At 66.4% G+C, this 21716-nt stretch overlaps 1 protein-coding gene across 1 annotated transcript; it reads left to right on the top strand.

The window, feature by feature from the left end:
• The first annotated feature begins 20174 nt into the window (after positions 1-20174).
• Positions 20175-21489, top strand: LOC137454849 (octapeptide-repeat protein T2-like). The gene is made up of 2 exons (XM_068165202.1): positions 20175-20536; positions 21168-21489. Exons 1-2 carry the CDS (start codon positions 20175-20177, stop codon positions 21487-21489), a joined length of 684 nt encoding a protein of 227 aa, XP_068021303.1.
• Positions 21490-21716: the final 227 nt, after the last annotated feature.

Here is a 21716-nt window from a genome sequence, read left to right as displayed (position 1 = left end):
GAGGAGCGGAGCGAGCAGAAGAGCGAGGAGAGGAGTGGAGCGGAGCGAGGAGCGGAGCGAGGAGCGGAGCGAGGAGAGGAGTGGAGCGGAGCGAGGAGCGGAGCGGAGTGAGGAGCACAGCGGATCGAGGAGAGGAGCGAGGAGCGGAGCGACAAGAGAGGCGAGGAGCGTAGCGGAGCGAGGAGCGGAGCGAGGAGTGGATCGGAGCAAGGAGAGGAGCGGAGCGAGGAGAGGCGCGAGGAGCGGAGTGGAGCGAGGAGAGGAGCGAGGAGCATAGCGAGGAGCGGAGTGAGGAGCGGAGCGATGAGATGAGCGCGGAGAGGATAGGAGCGGAGTGAGGAGCGGAGCGAGCAGAGGAGCGAGGAGAGGAGAGAAGCGCGGAGCAGAGTGAGGAGTGGAGCGGAGCGAGGAGCGGAGCGAGGAGATGAGCGCGGAGAGGATAGGAGCGGAGTGAGGAGCGGAGCGAGCAGAGGAGCGAGGAGAGGAGAGGAGCGCGGAGCGGAGTGAGGAGTGGAGCGGAGCGAGGAGCGGAGAGAGGAGGCGAGCGAGGAGCGGAGCGGAGCGAGGAGCAGAGCGGAGCGAGGAGAGGAGCAAGGAGGGGAGGAAAGCGAGGAGTGGAGGGAGGAGGGGAGCGGAGCGAGGAGAAGAGCGGAGCGAGTAGAGGAGCGAGGAGCAGAGAGAGGAGGCGAGCGAGGAGCGGAGCGGAGCGGAGCGAGGAGCAGAGCGGAGCGAGGAGAGGAGCGAGGAGGGGAGGAAAGCGAGGAGTGGAGCGAGGAGGGGAGCAGAGCGAGGAGAAGCGCGGAGCGAGTAGAGGAGCGTGGAGCGGAGCGAGAAGCGGAGCGAGAAGCGTGGGGAGGAGGGGAGCGAAGCGGAGTGAGGAGCAGAGCAAGAAGCGGAGCGAGGAGCGGAGCGAGGAGATGAGTGAGGAGAGGAGCGGAGTGGAGTGAGGAGCGGAGCGAGGAGCGGAGCGAGGAGAGGAGTGGAGCGGAGCGAGGAGCGGAGCGAGGAGCAGAGCGAGGAGAGGAGTGAGGAGAGGAGTGGAGAGGGGAGAGGAGTGGGGCGGAGTGAGGAGTGGAGCGAGGAGCGGAGCGAGGAGAGGAGCGAGCAGAGGAGCGAGGAGAGGAGTGGAGCAGAGTGAGGAGTGGAGCGAGGAGGGGAGTGAGGAGAGGAGAGGTGTGGAGCAAGGAGAGGAGCGAGCAGAGGAGCGAGGAGATGAGAGGAGCGGAATGATGAGCGGAGCGAGGAGCGGAGCGGAGCGAAGAGAGGTGCGGAGTGAGGAGCGGAGCGCGGAGCGGAGCGAGTAGTGGAGCGGAGCGAGGCGTGGAGCGATGAGGGGAGCGGAGCGAGGAGAGGAGCGAGGAGTGGAGCGAGGAGCGGGGCGAGGAGAGGAGCAAAGCGATGAGCGGAGCGAGGAGGGGAGTAGAGCGAGGAGAGGAGTGGAGCGAGGAGAGGAGCGAGGAGCAGAGCGAGGAGAGGAGCTGCGCGAGGAGAGGAGCGAGGACCCAAGTGAGGAGCGGAGCGGAGCAAGGAGCGGAGCGAGGAGCACAGGGGAGCGAGGAGAGTAGCGGAGTGAGGAGCGGTGCGAGGAGAGTTGAGAGGAGAGGTGCGGAGCGAGGAGCGGAGCGAGGAGCGGAGTGAGGAGCAAGGAGCGCAGCGGGGAGAGAAGCGAGGAGCGGAGCGAGGAGAGGAGCTGCGCGAGGAGAGGAGCGAGGAGCCAAGCAAGGAGCGAAGCGGAGCTAGGAGCGGAGCGAGGAGCGGAGCGAGGAGGGGAGCGGTGCGAGGAGCGGAGCAAGGAGAGGAGCCAGGAGCGAGGAGAGGAGCGAGGATAGGAGAGGAGCGAGGAGCGGAGTGAGGAGTGGAGCGGAGCGAGGAGAGGAGCGAGGAGCGGAGAGAGGAGGGGAGCGAGGAGCGGAGCGGAGCGAGGAGAGGAGCGAGGAGGGGAGGAAAGCGAGGAGTGGAGCGAGGAGGGGAGCGGAGCGAGGAGAGGAGCGTAGCGGAGCGGGGAGAGGAGGGAAGAGAGGAGCGAGGAGCGGAGCGACGAGAGAGGCGAGGAGCGTAGCGGAGCGAGGAGCGGAGCGGGGAGTGGATCGGAGCAAGGAGAGGAGCGGAGCGAGGAGAGGCGCGAGGAGCGGAGTGGAGCGAGGAGAGGAGCTAGGAGCATAGCGAGGAGCGGAGTGAGGAGCGGAGCGAGGAGATGAGCGCGGAGAGGATAGGAGCGGAGTGAGGCGCGGAGCGAGCAGAGGAGCAAGGAGAGGAGAGGAGCGCGGAGCGAAGTGAGGAGTGGAGCGGAGCGAGGAGCGGAGCGAGGAGATGAGCGCGGAGGGGATAGGAGCGGAGTGAGGAGCGGAGAGAGCAGAGGAGCGAGGAGAGGAGAGGAGCGCGGAGCGGAGTGAGGAGTGGAGCGGAGCGAGGAGCGGAGAGAGGAGGCGAGCGAGGAGTGGAGCGGAGCGAGGAGCAGAGCGGAGCGAGGAGAGGAGCAAGGAGGGGAGGAAAGCGAGGAGCGTGGGGAGGAGGGGAGCGAAGCGGAGTGAGGAGCAGAGCGAGAAGCGGAGCGAGGAGCAGAGCGAGGAGATGAGTGAGGCGAGGAGCGGAGCGGAGTGAGGAGCGGAGCGAGGAGAGGGGCGAGGAGAGGAGTGGAGCGGGGAGAGGAGTGGAGCGGAGTGAGGAGTGGAGCGAGGAGCGGAGCGAGGAGAGGAGCGGAGAGAGGAGGCGAGCGAGGAGTGGAGCGGAGCGAGGAGAAGAGTGGAGCGAGGAGAGGAGCAAGGAGGGGAGGAAAGCGAGGAGCGTGGGGAGGAGGGGAGCGAAGCGGAGTGAGGAGCAGAGCGAGAAGCGGAGCGAGGAGCAGAGCGAGGAGATGAGTGAGGAGAGGAGCTGAGCGGAGTGAGGAGCGGAGCGAGGAGAGGGGCGAGGAGAGGAGTGGAGCGGGGAGAGGAGTGGAGCGGAGTGAGGAGTGGAGCGAGGAGCGGAGCGAGGAGAGGAGCGGAGCAGAGTGAGGAGCGGAGCGAGGGAGGGGAGTGAGGAGAGGAGAGGTGTGGAGCAAGGAGAGGAGCGAGCAGATGAGCGAGGAGATGAGAGGAGCGGAATGATGAGCGGTGCGAGGAGCGGAGCGGAGCGAAGAGAGGTGCGGAGTGAGGAGCGGAGCGCGGAGCGGAGCGAGTAGTGGAGCGGAGCGAGGCGTGGAGCGAGGAGATGAGCGCGGAGAGGAGCGGAGTGGAGTGAGGAGCGGAGTGAGGAGCGGAGCGAGGAGAGGAGCGGTTCAAGGTGAGGAGTGAGGAGGGGAACGAGGAGTGGAGCAGAGCGTGGAAAGGAGCAAAACGAGCAGCGGAGCGAGAGGGGAGTAAAGCGAGGAGCGGAGCAAGGAGGGGAGCGGAGCGAGGACAGGAGCGAGTAGCGGAGCGGAGCGAGGAGAGGAGCTGAGCGGAGTGAGGAGCGGAGCGAGCAGAGGAGCGAGGAGAAGAGTGGAGCGGAGCGAGGAGCGGAGCGAGGAGCGGAGCGAGGAGATGAGCGCGGAGAGGAGCGATGTGAGGAGCGGAGCGAAGAGAGGAGCGAGGAGAGGAGAGGAGCGGAGTGAGGAGCGGAGCGAGGAGCGGAGCGAGGAGAGGAGTGGAGCGGAGCGAGGAGCGGAGCGAGGAGCAGAGCGAGGAGAGGAGTGGAGCGGAGCGAGGAGCGGAGCGGAGTGAGGAGCACAGCGGATCGAGGAGAGGAGCGAGGAGTGGAGCGACGAGAGAGGCGAGGAGCGTAGCGGAGCGAGGAGCGGAGCGGGGAGTAAAGGGAGGAGAGGAGCGGAGCGAGGAGCGGAGAGAGGAGTGGATCGGAGCAAGGAGAGGAGCGGAGCGAGGAGAGGCGCGAGGAGCGGAGTGGAGCGAGGAGAGGAGCGAGGAGCATAGCGAGGAGTGGAGTGAGGAGCGGAGCGATGAGATGAGCGCGGAGAGGATAGGAGCGGAGTGAGGAGCGGAGCGAGCAGAGGAGCGAGGAGAGGAGAGGAGCGCGGAGCGGAGTGAGGAGTGGAGCGGAGCGAGGAGCGGAGAGAGGAGGCGAGCGAGGAGCGGAGCGGAGCGAGGAGCAGAGCGGAGCGAGGAGAGGAGCAAGGAGGGGAGGAAAGCGAGGAGTGGAGGGAGGAGGGGAGCGGAGCGAGGAGAAGAGCGGATCGAGTACAGGAGCGAGGAGCGGAGTGAGAAGCAGAGCGAGGAGCGTGGGGAGGAGGGGAGCGAAGCGGAGTGAGGAGCAGAGCGAGAAGCGGAGCGAGGAGCAGAGCGAGGAGATGAGTGAGGAGAGGAGTGGAGAGGGGAGAGGAGTGGAGCGGAGTGAGGAGTGGAGCGAGGAGCGGAGCGAGGAGAGGAGCGAGCAGAGGAGCGAGGAGAGGAGTGGAGCAGAGTGAGGAGCGGAGCGAGGAGGGGAGTGAGGAGAGGAGAGGTGTGGAGCAAGGAGAGGAGCGAGCAGAGGAGCGAGGAGATGAGAGGAGCGGAATGATGAGCGGAGCGAGGAGCGGAGCGGAGCGAAGAGAGGTGCGGAGTGAGGAGCGGAGCGCGGAGCGGAGCGAGTAGTGGAGCGGAGCGAGGCGTGGAGCGATGAGGGGAGCGGAGCGAGGAGAGGAGCGAGGAGTGGAGCGAGGAGCGGGGCGAGGAGAGGAGCAAAGCGATGAGCGGAGCGAGGAGGGGAGTGGAGCGAGGAGAGGAGTGGAGCGAGGAGAGGAGCGAGGAGCAGAGCGAGGAGAGGAGCTGCGCGAGGAGAGGAGCGAGGACCCAAGTGAGGAGCGGAGCGGAGCAAGGAGCGGAGCGAGGAGCAGAGGGGAGCGAGGAGAGTAGCGGAGTGAGGAGCGGTGTGAGGAGAGTTGAGAGGAGAGGTGCGGAGCGAGGAGCGGAGCGAGGAGCGGAGTGAGGAGCAAGGAGCGCAGCGGGGAGAGAAGCGAGGAGCGGAGCGAGGAGAGGAGCTGCGCGAGGAGAGGAGCGAGGAGCCAAGCAAGGAGCGAAGCGGAGCTAGGAGCGGAGCGAGGAGCGGAGCGAGGAGAGGAGCGGTGCGAGGAGCGGAGCAAGGAGAGGAGCCAGGAGCGAGGAGAGGAGCGAGGATAGGAGAGGAGCGATGAGCGGAGTGAGGAGTGGAGCGGAGCGAGGAGAGGAGCGAGGAGCGGAGAGAGAAGGGGAGCGAGGAGCGGAGCGGAGCGAGGAGAGGAGCGAGGAGGGGAGGAAAGCGAGGAGTGGAGCGAGGAGGGGAGCGGAGCGAGGAGAGGAGCGTAGCGGAGCGGGGAGAGGAGGGAAGAGAGGAGCGAGGAGCGGAGCGACGAGAGAGGCGAGGAGCGTAGCGGAGCGAGGAGCGGAGCGGGGAGTGGATCGGAGCAAGGAGAGGAGCGGAGCGAGGAGAGGCGCGAGGAGCGGAGTGGAGCGAGGAGAGGAGCTAGGAGCATAGCGAGGAGCGGAGTGAGGAGCGGAGCGAGGAGATGAGCGCGGAGAGGATAGGAGCGGAGTGAGGAGCGGAGCGAGCAGAGGAGCGAGGAGAGGAGAGGAGCGTGGAGCGGAGTGAGGAGTGGAGAGGAGCGTGGAGCGGAGTGAGGAGTGGAGCGGAGCAAGGAGCGGAGCGAGGAGATGAGCGCGGAGAGGATAGGAGCGGAGTGAGGAGCGGAGCGAGCAGAGGAGCGAGGAGAGGAGAGGAGCGCGGAGCGGAGTGAGGAGTGGAGCGGAGCGAGGAGCGGAGAGAGGAGGCGAGCGAGGAGTGGAGCGGAGCGAGGAGCAGAGCGGAGCGAGGAGAGGAGCAAGGAGGGGAGGAAAGCGAGGAGCGTGGGGAGGAGGGGAGCGAAGCGGAGTGAGGAGCAGAGCGAGAAGCGGAGCGAGGAGCAGAGCGAGGAGATGAGTGAGGAGAGGAGCGGAGCGGAGTGAGGAGCGGAGCGAGGAGAGGGGCGAGGAGAGGAGTGGAGCGGGGAGAGGAGTGGAGCAGAGTGAGGAGTGGAGCGAGGAGCGGAGCGAGGAGAGTAGCGGAGCAGAGTGAGGAGCGGAGCGAGGAGGGGAGTGAGGAGAGGAGCGAGGAGAGGAGCAAGCAGAGGAGCGAGGAGAGGAGTGGGGCAGAGCAAGGAGAGGAGCGAGCAGAGGAGCGAGGAGAGGAGAGGAGCGGAATGATGAGCGGAGCGAGGAGCGGAGCGGAGCGAAGAGAGGTGCGGAGTGAGGAGCGGAGCGCGGAGCGGAGCGAGTAGTGGAGCGGAGCGAGGCGTGGAGCGATGAGGGGAGCGGAGCGAGGAGAGGAGCGAGGAGTGGAGCGAGGAGCGGGGCGAGGAGAGGAGCAAAGCGATGAGCGGAGCGAGGAGGGGAGTGGAGCGAGGAGAGGAGTGGAGCGAGGAGAGGAGCGAGGAGCAGAGCGAGGAGAGGAGCTGCGCGAGGAGAGGAGCGAGGACCCAAGTGAGGAGCGGAGCGGAGCAAGGAGCGGAGCGAGGAGCAGAGGGGAGCGAGGAGAGTAGCGGAGTGAGGAGCGGTGCGAGGAGAGTTGAGAGGAGAGGTGCGGAGCGAGGAGCGGAGCGAGGAGCGGAGTGAGGAGCAAGGAGCGCAGCGGGGAGAGAAGCGAGGAGCGGAGCGAGGAGAGGAGCTGCGCGAGGAGAGGAGCGAGGAGCCAAGCAAGGAGCGAAGCGGAGCTAGGAGCGGAGCGAGGAGCGGAGCGAGGAGAGGAGCGGTGCGAGGAGCGGAGCAAGGAGAGGAGCCAGGAGCGAGGAGAGGAGCGAGGATAGGAGAGGAGCGAGGAGCGGAGTGAGGAGTGGAGCGGAGCGAGGAGAGGAGCGAGGAGCGGAGAGAGGAGGGGAGCGAGGAGCGGAGCGGAGCAAGGAGAGGAGCGAGGAGGGGAGGAAAGCGAGGAGTGGAGCGAGGAGGGGAGCGGAGCGAGGAGAGGAGCGTAGCGGAGCGGGGAGAGGAGTGAAGAGAGGAGCGAGGAGCGGAGCGACGAGAGAGGCGAGGAGCGTAGCGGAGCGAGGAGCGGAGCGGGGAGTGGATCGGAGCAAGGAGAGGAGCGGAGCGAGGAGAGGCGCGAGGAGCGGAGTGGAGCGAGGAGAGGAGCTAGGAGCATAGCGAGGAGCGGAGTGAGGAGCGGAGCGAGGAGATGAGCGCAGAGAGGATAGGAGCGGAGTGAGGAGCGGAGCGAGCAGAGGAGCGAGGAGAGGAGAGGAGCGCGGAGCGGAGTGAGGAGTGGAGCGGAGCGAGGAGCGGAGCGAGGAGATGAGCGCGGAGAGGATAGGAGCGGAGTGAGGAGCGGAGCGAGCAGAGGAGCGAGGAGAGGAGAGGAGCGCGGAGCGGAGTGAGGAGTGGAGCGGAGCGAGGAGCGGAGAGAGGAGGCGAGCGAGGAGTGGAGCGGAGCGAGGAGCAGAGCGGAGCGAGGAGAGGAGCAAGGAGGGGAGGAAAGCGAGGAGCGTGGGGAGGAGGGGAGCGAAGCGGAGTGAGGAGCAGAGCGAGAAGCGGAGCGAGGAGCAGAGCGAGGAGATGAGTGAGGAGAGGAGCGGAGCGGAGTGAGGAGCGGAGCGAGGAGAGGGGCGAGGAGAGGAGTGGAGCGGGGAGAGGAGTGGAGCAGAGTGAGGAGTGGAGCGAGGAGCGGAGCGAGGAGAGGAGCGGAGCAGAGTGAGGAGCGGAGCGAGGAGGGGAGTGAGGAGAGGAGAGGTGTGGAGCAAGGAGAGGAGCGAGCAGAGGAGCGAGGAGATGAGAGGAGCGGAATGATGAGCGGTGCGAGGAGCGGAGCGGAGCGAAGAGAGGTGCGGAGTGAGGAGCGGAGCGCGGAGCGGAGCGAGTAGTGGAGCGGAGCGAGGCGTGGAGCGAGGAGATGAGCGCGGAGAGGAGCGGAGTGGAGTGAGGAGCGGAGTGAGGAGCGGAGCGAGGAGAGGAGCGGTTCAAGGTGAGGAGTGAGGAGGGGAACGAGGAGTGGAGCAGAGCGTGGAAAGGAGCAAAACGAGCAGCGGAGCGAGGAGGTGAGTAAAGCGAGGAGCGGAGCAAGGAGGGGAGCGGAGCGAGGACAGGAGCGAGTAGCGGAGCGGAGCGAGAAGAGGAGCTGAGCGGAGTGGGGGCGGAGTGAGGAGAGGAGCGGAGCGGAGTGAGGAGCGGAGCGAGCAGAGGAGCGAGGAGAGGAGTGGAGCGGAGCGAGGAGCGGAGCGAGGAGCGGAGCGAGGAGATGAGCGCGGAGAGGAGCGATGTGAGGAGCGGAGCGAAGAGAGGAGCGAGGAGAGGAGAGGAGCGGAGTGAGGAGCGGAGCGAGGAGCGGAGCGAGGAGAGGAGTGGAGCGGAGCGAGGAGCGGAGCGAGGAGCAGAGCGAGGAGAGGAGTGGAGCGGAGCGAGGAGCGGAGCGGAGTGAGGAGCAGAGCGGATCGAGGAGCAGAGCGGATCGAGGAGAGGAGCGAGGAGGGGAGGAAAGCGAGGAGTGGAGCGAGGAGGGGAGCGGAGCGAGGAGAAGCGCGGAGCGAGTAGAGGAGCGTGGAGCGGAGCGAGAAGCGGAGCGAGAAGCGTGGGGAGGAGGGGAGCGAAGCGGAGTGAGGAGCAGAGCGAGAAGCGGAGCGAGGAGCGGAGCGAGGAGATGAGTGAGGAGAGGAGCGGAGCGGAGTGAGGAGCGGAGCGAGGAGCGGAGCGAGGAGAGGAGTGGAGCGGAGCGAGGAGCGGAGCGAGGAGCAGAGCGAGGAGAGGAGTGGAGCGGAGCGAGGAGCGGAGCGGAGTGAGGAGCACAGCGGATCGAGGAGAGGAGCGAGGAGTGGAGCGACGAGAGAGGCGAGGAGCGTAGCGGAGCGAGGAGCGGAGCGGGGAGTAAAGGGAGGAGAGGAGCGGAGCGAGGAGCGGAGCGAGAGTGGATCGGAGCAAGGAGAGGAGCGGAGAGAGGAGAGGCGCGAGGAGCGGAGTGGAGCGAGGAGAGGAGCGAGGAGCATAGCGAGGAGCGGAGTGAGGAGCGGAGCGATGAGATGAGCGCGGAGAGGATAGGAGCGGAGTGAGGAGCGGAGCGAGCAGAGGAGCGAGGAGAGGAGAGGAGAGGAGCGCGGAGCGGAGTGAGGAGTGGAGCGGAGCGAGGAGCGGAGCGACGAGATGAGCGCGGAGAGGATAGGAGCGGAGTGAGGAGCGGAGCGAGCAGAGGAGCGAGGAGAGGAGAGGAGCGCGGAGCGGAGTGAGGAGTGGAGCGGAGCGAGGAGCGGAGAGAGGAGGCGAGCGAGGAGCGGAGCGGAGCGAGGAGCAGAGCGGAGCGAGGAGAGGAGCAAGGAGGGGAGGAAAGCGAGGAGTGGAGGGAGGAGGGGAGCGGAGCGAGGAGAAGAGCGGATCGAGTACAGGAGCGAGGAGCGGAGTGAGAAGCGGAGCGAGGAGCGTGGGGAGGAGGGGAGCGAAGCGGAGTGAGGAGCAGAGCGAGAAGCGGAGCGAGGAGCAGAGCGAGGAGATGAGTGAGGAGAGGAGTGGAGAGGGGAGAGGAGTGGAGCGGAGTGAGGAGTGGAGTGAGGAGCGGAGCGAGGAGAGGAGCAAGCAGAGGAGCGAGGAGAGGAGTGGGGCAGAGTGAGGAGCGGAGCGAGGAGGGGAGTGAGGAGAGGAGAGGTGTGGAGCAAGGAGAGGAGCGAGCAGAGGAGCGAGGAGATGAGAGGAGCGGAATGATGAGCGGAGCGAGGAGCGGAGCGGAGCGAAGAGAGGTGCGGAGTGAGGAGCGGAGCGCGGAGCGGAGCGAGTAGTGGAGCGGAGCGAGGCGTGGAGCGATGAGGGGAGCGGAGCGAGGAGAGGAGCGAGGAGTGGAGCGAGGAGCGGGGCGAGGAGAGGAGCAAAGCGATGAGCGGAGCGAGGAGGGGAGTGGAGCGAGGAGAGGAGTGGAGCGAGGAGCAGAGCGAGGAGAGGAGCTGCGCGAGGAGAGGAGCGAGGACCCAAGTGAGGAGCGGAGCGGAGCAAGGAGCGGAGCGAGGAGCAGAGGGGAGCGAGGAGAGTAGCGGAGTGAGGAGCGGTGTGAGGAGAGTTGAGAGGAGAGGTGCGGAGCGAGGAGCGGAGCGAGGAGCGGAGTGAGGAGCAAGGAGCGCAGCGGGGAGAGAAGCGAGGAGCGGAGCGAGGAGAGGAGCTGCGCGAGGAGAGGAGCGAGGAGCCAAGCAAGGAGCGAAGCGGAGCTAGGAGCGGAGCGAGGAGCGGAGCGAGGAGAGGAGCGGTGCGAGGAGCGGAGCAAGGAGAGGAGCCAGGAGCGAGGAGAGGAGCGAGGATAGGAGAGGAGCGAGGAGCGGAGTGAGGAGTGGAGCGGAGCGAGGAGAGGAGCGAGGAGCGGAGAGAGAAGGGGAGCGAGGAGCGGAGCGGAGCGAGGAGAGGAGCGAGGAGGGGAGGAAAGCGAGGAGTGGAGCGAGGAGGGGAGCGGAGCGAGGAGAGGAGCGTAGCGGAGCGGGGAGAGGAGGGAAGAGAGGAGCGAGGAGCGGAGCGACGAGAGAGGCGAGGAGCGTAGCGGAGCGAGGAGCGGAGCGGGGAGTGGATCGGAGCAAGGAGAGGAGCGGAGCGAGGAGAGGCGCGAGGAGCGGAGTGGAGCGAGGAGAGGAGCTAGGAGCATAGCGAGGAGCGGAGTGAGGAGCGGAGCGAGGAGATGAGCGCGGAGAGGATAGGAGCGGAGTGAGGAGCGGAGCGAGCAGAGGAGCGAGGAGAGGAGAGGAGCGTGGAGCGGAGTGAGGAGTGGAGCGGAGCGAGGAGCGGAGCGAGGAGATGAGCGCGGAGAGGATAGGAGCGGAGTGAGGAGCGGAGCGAGCAGAGGAGCGAGGAGAGGAGAGGAGCGCGGAGCGGAGTGAGGAGTGGAGCGGAGCGAGGAGCGGAGAGAGGAGGCGAGCGAGGAGTGGAGCGGAGCGAGGAGCAGAGCGGAGCGAGGAGAGGAGCAAGGAGGGGAGGAAAGCGAGGAGCGTGGGGAGGAGGGGAGCGAAGCGGAGTGAGGAGCAGAGCGAGAAGCGGAGCGAGGAGCAGAGCGAGGAGATGAGTGAGGAGAGGAGCGGAGCGGAGTGAGGAGCGGAGCGAGGAGAGGGGCGAGGAGAGGAGTGGAGCGGGGGAGAGGAGTGGAGCAGAGTGAGGAGTGGAGCGAGGAGCGGAGCGATGAGAGGAGCGGAGCGAGCAGAGGAGCGAGGAGAGGAGTGGAGCGGAGCGAGGAGCGGAGCGAGGAGCGGTGCGAGGAGATGAGCGCGGAGAGGAGCGATGTGAGGAGTGGAGCGAAGAGAGGAGCGAGGAGAGGAGAGGAGCGGAGTGAGGAGCGGAGCGAGGAGCGGAGCGAGGAGAGGAGTGGAGCGGAGCGAGGAGATGAGCGCGGAGAGGATAGGAGCGGAGTGAGGAGCGGAGCGAGCAGAGGAGCGAGGAGAGGAGAGGAGCGTGGAGCGGAGTGAGGAGTGGAGCGGAGCGAGGAGCGGAGCGAGGAGATGAGCGCGGAGAGGATAGGAGCGGAGTGAGGAGCGGAGCGAGCAGAGGAGCGAGGAGAGGAGAGGAGCGCGGAGCGGAGTGAGGAGTGGAGCGGAGCGAGGAGCGGAGAGAGGAGGCGAGCGAGGAGTGGAGCGGAGCGAGGAGCAGAGCGGAGCGAGGAGAGGAGCAAGGAGGGGAGGAAAGCGAGGAGCGTGGGGAGGAGGGGAGCGAAGCGGAGTGAGGAGCAGAGCGAGAAGCGGAGCGAGGAGCAGAGCGAGGAGATGAGTGAGGAGAGGAGCGGAGCGGAGTGAGGAGCGGAGCGAGGAGAGGGGCGAGGAGAGGAGTGGAGCGGGGAGAGGAGTGGAGCAGAGTGAGGAGTGGAGCGAGGAGCGGAGCGATGAGAGGAGCGGAGCGAGCAGAGGAGCGAGGAGAGGAGTGGAGCGGAGCGAGGAGCGGAGCGAGGAGCGGTGCGAGGAGATGAGCGCGGAGAGGAGCGATGTGAGGAGTGGAGCGAAGAGAGGAGCGAGGAGAGGAGAGGAGCGGAGTGAGGAGCGGAGCGAGGAGCGGAGCGAGGAGAGGAGTGGAGCGGAGCGAGGAGCGGAGCGAGGAGCAGAGCGAGGAGAGGAGTGGAGCGGAGCGAGGAGCGGAGCGGAGTGAGGAGCACAGCGGATCGAGGAGAGGAGCGAGGAGTGGAGCGGTTCAAGGTGAGGAGTGAGGAGGGGAACGAGGAGTGGAGCAGAGCGTGGAAAGGAGCAAAACGAGCAGCGGAGCGAGGAGGGGAGTAAAGCGAGGAGCGGAGCAAGGAGGGGAGCGGAGCGAGGACAGGAGCGAGTAGCGGAGCGGAGCGAGGAGAGGAGCTGAGCGGAGTGAGGGGTGGAGTGAGGAGAGGAGCGGAGCAGAGTGAGGAGCGGAGCGAGGAGGGGGAGTGAGGAGAGGAGAGGAGTGGAGCGAGGAGAGGAGCGAGGAGCGGAGCGAGGAGCGGAGCAAGGAGGGGAGCGGAGTGGAGTGAGGAGCAGAGTGAAGAGCGGAGCGAGGAGCGGAGCGAGGAGCGTTGCGACGAGAGGCGAGGAGCGTAGCGGAGCGAGGAGCGTAGCGGAGCGAGGAGCGTAGCGGGGAGTGGAGTGAGGAGGGGAGCGCAGAGGAGTGAGGAGCGGAGCGAGGAGCGGAGCGAGGAGATGAGCACGGAGAGGAGCGGAGTGGAGTGAGGAGCGGAGCGAGGAGAGGAGCGAGGAGAGGAGAGGAGCGGAGTGAGGAGCGGAGCGAGGAGCGGAGCGAGGAGATGAGCACGGAGAGGAGCGGAGTGGAGTGAGGAGCGGAGCGAGGAGCGGAGCGAGGAGAGGAGTGGAGCGGAGCGAGGAGCGGAGCGAGGAGCAGAGCGAGGAGAGGAGTGGAGCGGAGCGAGGAGCGGAGCGGAGTGAGGAGCACAGCGGATCGAGGAGAGGAGCGAGGAGTGGAGCGGTTCAAGGTGAGGAGTGAGGAGGGGAACGAGGAGTGGAGCAGAGCGTGGAAAGGAGCAAAACGAGCAGCGGAGCGAGGAGGGGAGTAAAGCGAGGAGCAGAGCAAGGAGGGGAGCGGAGCGAGGACAGGAGCGAGTAGCGGAGCGGAGCGAGGAGAGGAGCTGAGCGGAGTAGCGGAGCGGAGTGAGGAGAGGAGCTGAGCGGAGTGAGGAGCGGAGTGAGGAGGGGAGTGAGGAGAGGAGAGGAGTGGAGCGAGGAGAGGAGCGAGGAGTGGAGCGAGGAGAGGAGCGAGGAGCGGAGCGAGGAGCGGAGCAAGGAGGGGAGCGGACTGGAGTGAGGAGCAGAGTGAAGAGCGGAGCGAGGAGCGGAGCGAGGAGCGTTGCGACGAGAGGCGAGGAGCGTAGCGGAGCGAGGAGGATAGCGGAGCGAGGAGCGTAGCGGGGAGTGGAGTGAGGAGGGGAGCGGAGAGGAGTGAGGAGCGGAGCGAGGAGCGGAGCGAGGAGATGAGCACGGAGAGGAGCGGAGTGGAGTGAGGAGCGGAGCGAGGAGAGGAGCAAGGAGAGGAGAGGAGAGGAGCGGAGTGAGGAGCGGAGCGAGGAGAGGAGCGGTCCGAGGTGAGGAGTGAGGAGGGGAATGCGGAGCGGAGCAGAGCGTGGAAAGGAGCAAAATGAGCAGCGGAGCGAGGAGCGGGGCGAGGAGAGGAGCCAGGAGTGGAGCGAGGAGAGGAGCGTGGAGAGGAGCAAGGAGTGCAGCGAGTATCGGGGCGAGGAACAGAGCGAGGAGAGGAGCTGCGTGGACCGAGGAACGGAGCGAGGAGAGGAGCGAGGAGTGGAGCGAGGAGAGTAGCGAAGCGAGGAGCGGAGCGGGGAGCAGAGCTAGGAACGGAGCGGAGCGAGGAGCGGAGCGAGGAGTGGAGCGGAGCAAGGAGAGAAGCGGAGCGAGGAGCGGAGTGGAGCGAGGAGAGGAGAGAGGAGCGGAGCGAGGAGCGGAGCGAGGAGAGGAGTGGAGCGGAGCGAGGAGCGGAGCGGAGCGAGGAGCACAGCGGAGCGAGGAGAGGAGCGAGGAGCGGAGCGACGAGAGAGGCGAGGACCGTAGCGGAGCGAGGAGCGTAGCGGAGTGAGGAGCGTCACGAGGAGAGTAGCGGAGTGAGGAGCGGAGCAGGGAGCAAAGCGAGGAGCGGAGCGGAGCGAGGAGCGGAGCGAGGAATGGAGCAGAGCAAGGGGAGGAGCGGAGCGAGGAGAGGCGTGAGGAGCGGAGTGGAGCGAGGAGAGGAGTAAGGAGCATAGCGAGGAGCGGAGAGAGGAGATGAGCGCGGAGAGGAGCGGCGCGGAGTGAGGAGCGGAGCGAGGAGAGGAGCGAGGAGAGGTGAGGAGCGGAGCGAGGAGTGGAGTTAGGAGCGGATAGAGGAGAGGAGCGAGGAGCGTTGCGAGGAGGGTAGAGGAGCGAGGAGAGGAGCGAGGAGCAGAGCGAGGAACGGAGCGAGGAGGGGAGCAAAGCGAGGAGCGGAGCGAGGAGTGGAGCTGAGCGAGGAGACGAGCGGAGCGAGTGTAATGGGTTGGGGCAGACCCCCTCCCCACCACGCGCAGAAATAACAACTCAGACAAACGGATTGCAAAAGTGATGAAAAATTTAAATAGAACAGTGAGTGCGTGCAGAAAAAAACTAGAAACACAGTGACAAGAGAGAGAGAGAGAGACCAAAAAAAAAGACTCAGAGAAATCCCATCCCCACCTGGGGGTGCACCCAGACCCCCACGGCTCCTCCTTCCCCCCCCCCCCCACTGCTAGGCTAGTCTCAGCTGGCCAGATCTGAGACTGCCCATCCCCCCGTGGCCTTGGGCCTAACCAGGCCCATTGCCGGGAGATCCCTCCCCCTGTTACCAGGTGGTGAGGAGGAAGGAAAGAGGAAGTGCCAGACCCCGCCGTAAGACTTATAGTGGTGCAAGGGATCATGGTAGGAAATAACCTAATTTCCTGTGTCCACCCACTGGGCTGGACTTCTGGACACAGGAAACACCCCTGTAGCAGAGGGCACCCAGCCCAAACTACAACAGCGAGGAGCGGAGCAAAGAGGGTAGAGGCACGAGGAGAGGAGCGATGAGCAGAGCGAGGAGCGGAGCGAGGAGGGGAGCAAAGCGAGGAGCGGAGCGAGGAGTGGAGCGGAGCGAGGAGAGGAGCGGAGCGAGGAGAGGAGCGAGGAGAGGAGCGAGGAGCGGCGCGAGGAGAGAAGCGAAGAGTGAGGAGAGGAGCGAGGAGCGGAGCGAGGAGAGAAGCAAGGAGCGGACCGAGGATCGGAGAGAGGAGAGGAGCTGAGCGGCTTGAGGAGCGAGGAGCGGATTGAGGAGAGAAGCGAGGAGCAGAGTGAGGAGAGGAGCTGCGCGAGGAGAGGAGCGAGGAGCCGAGCGAGGAGCAGAGCAGAGCGAGGAGCGGAGCGAGGAGTGGAGCAGAGCGAGGAGCGGAGCAAGGAGCGGAGCGGAGCAAGGAGCGGAGCGGAGCGAGGAGAGGAGCGAGGAGAGGATAAAAGTGGAGTGAGGAGCAGAGCGAGGAGCAAAGCGAGGAGAGGAGTGGTGCGAGAAGAGGAGTGAGGAGGGGAGCAAGGAGCGGAGCAGAGCGTGGAAAGGAGCAAAATGAGCAGCGGAGCGAGGAGGGGAGTAAAGCGAGGAGCGGAGCAAGGAGGGGAGCGGAGCGAGGACAGGAGCGAGTAGCGGAGCGGAGCGAGGAGCAGAGCGAGGAGCAGAGCGAGGAGTGGAGCGAGGATGGGAGCAAAGCGAGGATTGGAGCAAGGAGGGGAGCGGAGCGAGGAGTAGAGCGCAGCGAGGAGCGGAGCAAGGAGCGGAGCGGAGCGAGGAGAGGAGCGAAGAGAGGAGAGGAGCTGAGTGATGAGCAGAGCGAGGATAGGAGCAAGGAGAGGAGAGGAGCGGGGTGAGGAGCGGAGCGAGGAGCGGAGCGAGGAGCGGAGCGAGGAGAGGAGCGAGGAGATGAGTGAGGAGAGGAGCGGGGCAGAGTGAGGAGCGGAGCGAGGAGGGGAGTGAGGAGAGGAGAGGAGTGGAGCGAGGAGAGGAGCGAGGAGCGGAGCGAGGAGCGGAGCAAGGAGGGGAGCGGAGTGGAGTGAGGAGCAGAGCGAAGAGCGGAGCGAGGAGCGGAGCTAGGAGCGTAGCGACGAGAGAGGCGAGGAGCGTAGCGGAGCGAGGAGCGTAGCGGAGCGAGGAGCGGAGCGGGGAGTAAAGCGAGGAGCGGAGCAGAGCGAGGAGCGTAGCGAGGAGTGGAGTGGAGCAAGGAGAGGAGCGGATCGAGGAGAGGCGCGAGGAGTGGAGTGGAGCGAGGAGACGAGCGGAGCGAGTGTAATGGGTTGGGGCAGACCCCCTCCCCACCACGCGCAGAAATAACAACTCAGACAAACGGATTGCAAAAGTGATGAAAAATTTAAATAGAACAGTGAGTGCGTGCAGAAAAAAACTAGAAACACAGTGACAAGAGAGAGAGAGAGAGACCAAAAAAAAAGACTCAGAAAAATCCCATCCCCACCTGGGGGTGCACCCAAACCCCCAGGGCTCCTCCTTCCCCCCCCCCCCCCCCCACTGCTAGGCCAGTCTCAGCTGGCCAGATCTGAGACTGCCCATCCCCCCGTGGCCTTGGGCCTAACCAGGCCCATGGCCGGGAGATCCCTCCCCCTGTAACCGGGTGGTGAGGAGGAAGGAAAGAGGAAGTGCCAGACCCCGCCGTAAGACTTATATTGGTGCAAGGGATCATGGTAGGAAATAACCTAATTTCCTGTGTCCACCCACTGGGCTGGACTTCTGGACACAGGAAACACCCCTGTAGCAGAGGGCACCCAGCCCAAACTACAACAGCGAGGAGCGGAGCAACGAGGGTAGAGGCACGAGGAGAGGAGCGATGAGCAGAGCGAGGAGCGGAGCGAGGAGGGGAGCAAAGCGAGGAGCGGAGCGAGGAGTGGAGCGGAGCGAGGAGAGGAGCGGAGCGAGGAGAGGAGCGAGGAGAGGAGCGAGGAGCGGCGCGAGGAGAGAAGCGAAGAGTGAGGAGAGGAGCGAGGAGCGGAGCGAGGAGAGAAGCAAGGAGCGGAATGAGGATCGGAGAGAGGAGAGGAGCTGAGCGGCGTGAGGAGCGCGGAGCGGATTGAGGAGAGAAGCGAGGAGCAGAGTGAGGAGAGGAGCTGCGCGAGGAGCCGAGCGAGGAGCCGAGCGAGGAGCAGAGCAGAGCAAGGAGCGGAGCAAGGAGCGGAGCGGAGCGAGGAGAGGAGCGAGGAGAGGATAAAAGTGGAGTGAGGAGCGGAGCGAGGAGAGGAGCGAGGAGAGGAGAGGAGAGGAGCGGAGTGAGGAGCGGAGCGAGGAGCAAAGCGAGGAGAGGAGTGGTGCGAGAAGAGGAGTGAGGAGGGGAGCGAGGAGCGGAGCAGAGCGTGGAAAGGAGCAAAACGAGCAGCAGAGCGAGGAGGGGAGTAAAGCGAGGAGCGGAGCAAGGAGGGGAGCGGAGCGAGGACAGGAGTGAGCAGCGGAGCGGAGCGAGGAGCGGAGCGAGGACAGGAGCGAGCAGCGGAGCGGAGTGAGGAGCGGAGCGAGGAGCGGAGCGAGGATGGGAGCAAAGCGAGGATTGGAGCAAGGAGGGGAGCGGAGCGAGGAGTAGAGCGCAGCGAGGAGCGGAGCGAGGAGCGGAGCGAGGAGCGGAGCAAGGAGCGGAGCGGAGCGAGGAGAGGAGCGAAGAGAGGAGAGGAGCGGAGTGATGAGCGGAGCAAGGATAGGAGCGAGGAGAGGAGAGGAGCGGGGTGAGGAGCGGAGCGAGGAGCGGAGCGAGGAGTGGAGCGGAGCGAGGAGAGGAGCGGAGCGAGGAGAGGAGCGAGGAGAGGAGCGAGGAGCGGCGCGAGGAGAGAAGCGAAGAGTGAGGAGAGGAGCGAGGAGCGGAGCGAGGAGAGAAGCAAGGAGCGGAATGAGGATCGGAGAGAGGAGAGGAGCTGAGCGGCGTGAGGAGCGCGGAGCGGATTGAGGAGAGAAGCGAGGAGCAGAGTGAGGAGAGGAGCTGCGCGAGGAGCCGAGCGAGGAGCCGAGCGAGGAGCAGAGCAGAGCGAGGAGCGGAGCAAGGAGCGGAGCGGAGTGAGGAGAGGAGCGAGGAGAGGATAAAAGTGGAGTGAGGAGCGGAGCGAGGAGAGGAGCGAGGAGAGGAGAGGAGAGGAGCGGAGTGAGGAGCGGAGCGAGGAGCAAAGCGAGGAGAGGAGTGGTGCGAGAAGAGGAGTGAGGAGGGGAGCGAGGAGCGGAGCAGAGCGTGGAAAGGAGCAAAACGAGCAGCAGAGCGAGGAGGGGAGTAAAGCGAGGAGCGGAGCAAGGAGGGGAGCGGAGCGAGGACAGGAGTGAGCAGCGGAGCGGAGCGAGGAGCGGAGCGAGGACAGGAGCGAGCAGCGGAGCGGAGTGAGGAGCGGAGCGAGGAGCGGAGCGAGGATGGGAGCAAAGCGAGGATTGGAGCAAGGAGGGGAGCGGAGCGAGGAGTAGAGCGCAGCGAGGAGCGGAGCGAGGAGCGGAGCGAGGAGCGGAGCAAGGAGCGGAGCGGAGCGAGGAGAGGAGCGAAGAGAGGAGAGGAGCGGAGTGATGAGCGGAGCAAGGATAGGAGCGAGGAGAGGAGAGGAGCGGGGTGAGGAGCGGAGCGAGGAGCGGAGCGAGGAGAAGAGCAAAGCGATGAGCGGAGCGAGGAGGGGAGTGGAGCGAGGAGAGGAGCGGAGCGAGGAGAGGAGCGAGGAGCAGAGCGAGGAGACAAGCGAAGAGCGAGGAGAGGAGCTAGGAGCGGAGCGAGGAGAGGAGCTGTGCGAGGAGAGGAGCGAGGACCCGAGCGAGGAGCGGAGCGGAGCAAGGAGCGGAGGGGAGCGAGGAGAGGAGCGAGGAGCGGAGCGAGGAGGGGAGCGAGGAGCGGAGCGGAGCGAGGAGGGGAGCGAGGAGCGGAGCGGAGCGAGGAGAGGAGCGAGGAGGGGAGGAAAGCGAGGAGTGGCGCGAGGAGGGTAGCGGATCGAGGAGAACAGCGGAGCGAGTAGAGGAGCGAGGAGCGAGGAGAGGAGCAGAGCGAGGAGCGTGGGGAGGAGGGGAGCGGAGCGGAGTGAGGAGCAGAGCGAGAAGCGGAGCGAGGAGATGAGTAGAGCGGAGTGAGGAGCGGAGCAAGGAGCAGAGAAAGGAGAGGAGCGAGGAGATCAGTGAGGAGAGGAACGGAGCAGAGTGAGGAGCAGAGCGAGGAGCGGAGCAAGGAGGGGAGCGGAGTGGAGTGAGGAGCAGAGCGAAGAGCGGAGCGAGGAGATGAGTGCGGAGAGGAGCGATGTGAGGAGCTGAGCGAAGAGAGGAAGGAAGAGAGGGGAGGAGCGGAGTGAGGAGTGGAGCGAGGAGCGGAGCGAGGAGAGGTGTGGAGCGGAGCGAGGAGTGGAGCGGAGCGAGGAGCACAGCGGATCGAGGAGAGGAGCGAGGAGCGGAGCGACGAGAGAGGCGAGGAGCGTTGCGGAGCGAGGAGCGTAGCGGAGCGAGTAGCGGAGCGGAGCAAAGAGCGGAGCGGTGAGTAAAGCGAGTAGTGGAGCGGAGCAAGGAGAGGAGCGGAGCGAGGAGAGGCGCGAGGAGCGGAGTGGAGCGAGGAGAGGAGCGAGGAGCGTAGCGAGGAGCGAAGTGAGGAGGGGAGCGGAGCGGAGTGAGGAGCAGAGCGAGGAGCGGAGGGAGGAGCGGAGCGAGGAGATGAGCGTGGAGAGGAGCGGAGTGGAGTGAGGAGCGGAGCGAGGAGAGGATCGAGGAGAGGATAGGAGCGGAGTGAGGAGAGGAGCGAGGAGCAGAGCGAGGAGACAAGCGAAGAGCGAGGAGAGGAGCTAGGAGCGGAGCGAGGAGAGGAGCTGTGCGAGGAGAGGAGCGAGGACCCGAGCGAGGAGCGGAGCGGAGCAAGGAGCGGAGGGGAGCGAGGAGAGGAGCGAGGAGCGGAGCGAGGAGGGGAGCGAGGAGCGGAGCGGAGCGAGGAGGGGAGCGAGGAGCGGAGCGGAGCGAGGAGAGGAGCGAGGAGGGGAGGAAAGCGAGGAGTGGCGCGAGGAGGGTAGCGGATCGAGGAGAACAGCGGAGCGAGTAGAGGAGCAAGGAGCGAGGAGAGGAGCAGAGCGAGGAGCGTGGGGAGGAGGGGAGCGAAGCGGAGTGAGGAGCAGAGCGAGAAGCGGAGCGAGGAGATGAGTAGAGCGGAGTGAGGAGCGGAGCAAGGAGCAGAGAAAGGAGAGGAGCGAGGAGATCAGTGAGGAGAGGAGCGGAGCAGAGTGAGGAGCAGAGCGAGGAGCGGAGCAAGGAGGGGAGCGGAGTGGAGTGAGGAGCAGAGCGAAGAGCGGAGCGAGGAGATCAGTGCGGAGAGGAGCGATGTGAAGAGCGGAGCGAAGAGAGGAGGGAAGAGAGGGGATGAGCGGAGTGAGGAGTGGAGCGAGGAGCGGAGCGAGGAGAGGTGTGGAGCGGAGCGAGGAGTGGAGCGGAGCGAGGAGCACAGCGGATCGAGTAGAGGAGCGAGGAGCGGAGCGACGAGAGAGGCGAGGAGCGTTGCGGAGCGAGGAGCGTAGCGGAGCGAGGAGCGGAGCGAGTAGTGGAGCGGAGCAAGGAGAGGAGCGGAGCGAGGAGAGGCGCGAGGAGCGGAGTGGAGCGAGGAGAGGAGCGAGGAGCGTAGCGAGGAGCGAAGTGAGGAGGGGAGCGGAGCGGAGTGAGGAGCAGAGCGAGGAGCGGAGGGAGGAGCGGAGCGAGGAGATGAGCGTGGAGAGGAGCGGAGTGGAGTGAGGAGCGGTGCGAGGAGAGGATCGAGGAGAGGATAGGAGCGGAGTGAGGAGCAGAGCAAGGAGAGGATCGAGGAGAGGAGACGTGCGGGGCGAGGAGAGGAGCGAGGAGCGGAGCGAGGAGTGGAGCGGAGCGAGGAGAGGAGCGGAGCGAGGAGAGGAGCGAGGAGAGGAGCGAGGAGCGGCGCGAGGAGAGAAGCGAAGAGTGAGGAGAGGAGCGAGGAGCGGAGCGAGGAGAGAAGCAAGGAGCGGAATGAGGATCGGAGAGAGGAGAGGAGCTGAGCGGCGTGAGGAGCGAGGAGCGGATTGAGGAGAGAAGCGAGGAGCAGAGTGAGGAGAGGAGCTGCGCGAGGAGCCGAGCGAGGAGCCGAGCGAGGAGCAGAGCAGAGCGAGGAGCGGAGCAAGGAGCGGAGCGGAGTGAGGAGAGGAGCGAGGAGAGGATAAAAGTGGAGTGAGGAGCGGAGCGAGGAGAGGAGCGAGGAGAGGAGAGGAGAGGAGCGGAGTGAGGAGCGGAGCGAGGAGCAAAGCGAGGAGAGGAGTGGTGCGAGAAGAGGAGTGAGGAGGGGAGCGAGGAGCGGAGCAGAGCGTGGAAAGGAGCAAAACGAGCAGCAGAGCGAGGAGGGGAGTAAAGCGAGGAGCGGAGCAAGGAGGGGAGCGGAGCGAGGACAGGAGTGAGCAGCGGAGCGGAGCGAGGAGCGGAGCGAGGACAGGAGCGAGCAGCGGAGCGGAGTGAGGAGCGGAGCGAGGAGCGGAGCGAGGATGGGAGCAAAGCGAGGATTGGAGCAAGGAGGGGAGCGGAGCGAGGAGTAGAGCGCAGCGAGGAGCGGAGCGAGGAGCGGAGCGAGGAGCGGAGCAAGGAGCGGAGCGGAGCGAGGAGAGGAGCGAAGAGAGGAGAGGAGCGGAGTGATGAGCGGAGCAAGGATAGGAGCGAGGAGAGGAGAGGAGCGGGGTGAGGAGCGGAGCGAGGAGCGGAGCGAGGAGAAGAGCAAAGCGATGAGCGGAGCGAGGAGGGGAGTGGAGCGAGGAGAGGAGCGAAGAGAGGAGAGGAGCGGAGTGATGAGCGGAGCAAGGATAGGAGCGAGGAGAGGAGAGGAGCGGGGTGAGGAGAGGAGCGAGGAGCAGAGCGAGGAGACAAGCGAAGAGCGAGGAGAGGAGCTAGGAGCGGAGCGAGGAGAGGAGC

The sequence above is a fragment of the Melanerpes formicivorus genome, unplaced genomic scaffold (genome assembly GCF_026170545.1).
Source record: "Melanerpes formicivorus ecotype bairdi unplaced genomic scaffold, bMelFor1.0.p_v2 SCAF_86, whole genome shotgun sequence".
NCBI lineage: Eukaryota > Metazoa > Chordata > Aves > Piciformes > Picidae > Melanerpes > Melanerpes formicivorus.
The sequence above is the reverse complement of the archived record's forward strand: the minus strand, read 5'-3'. Positions and strand labels throughout refer to the sequence as shown.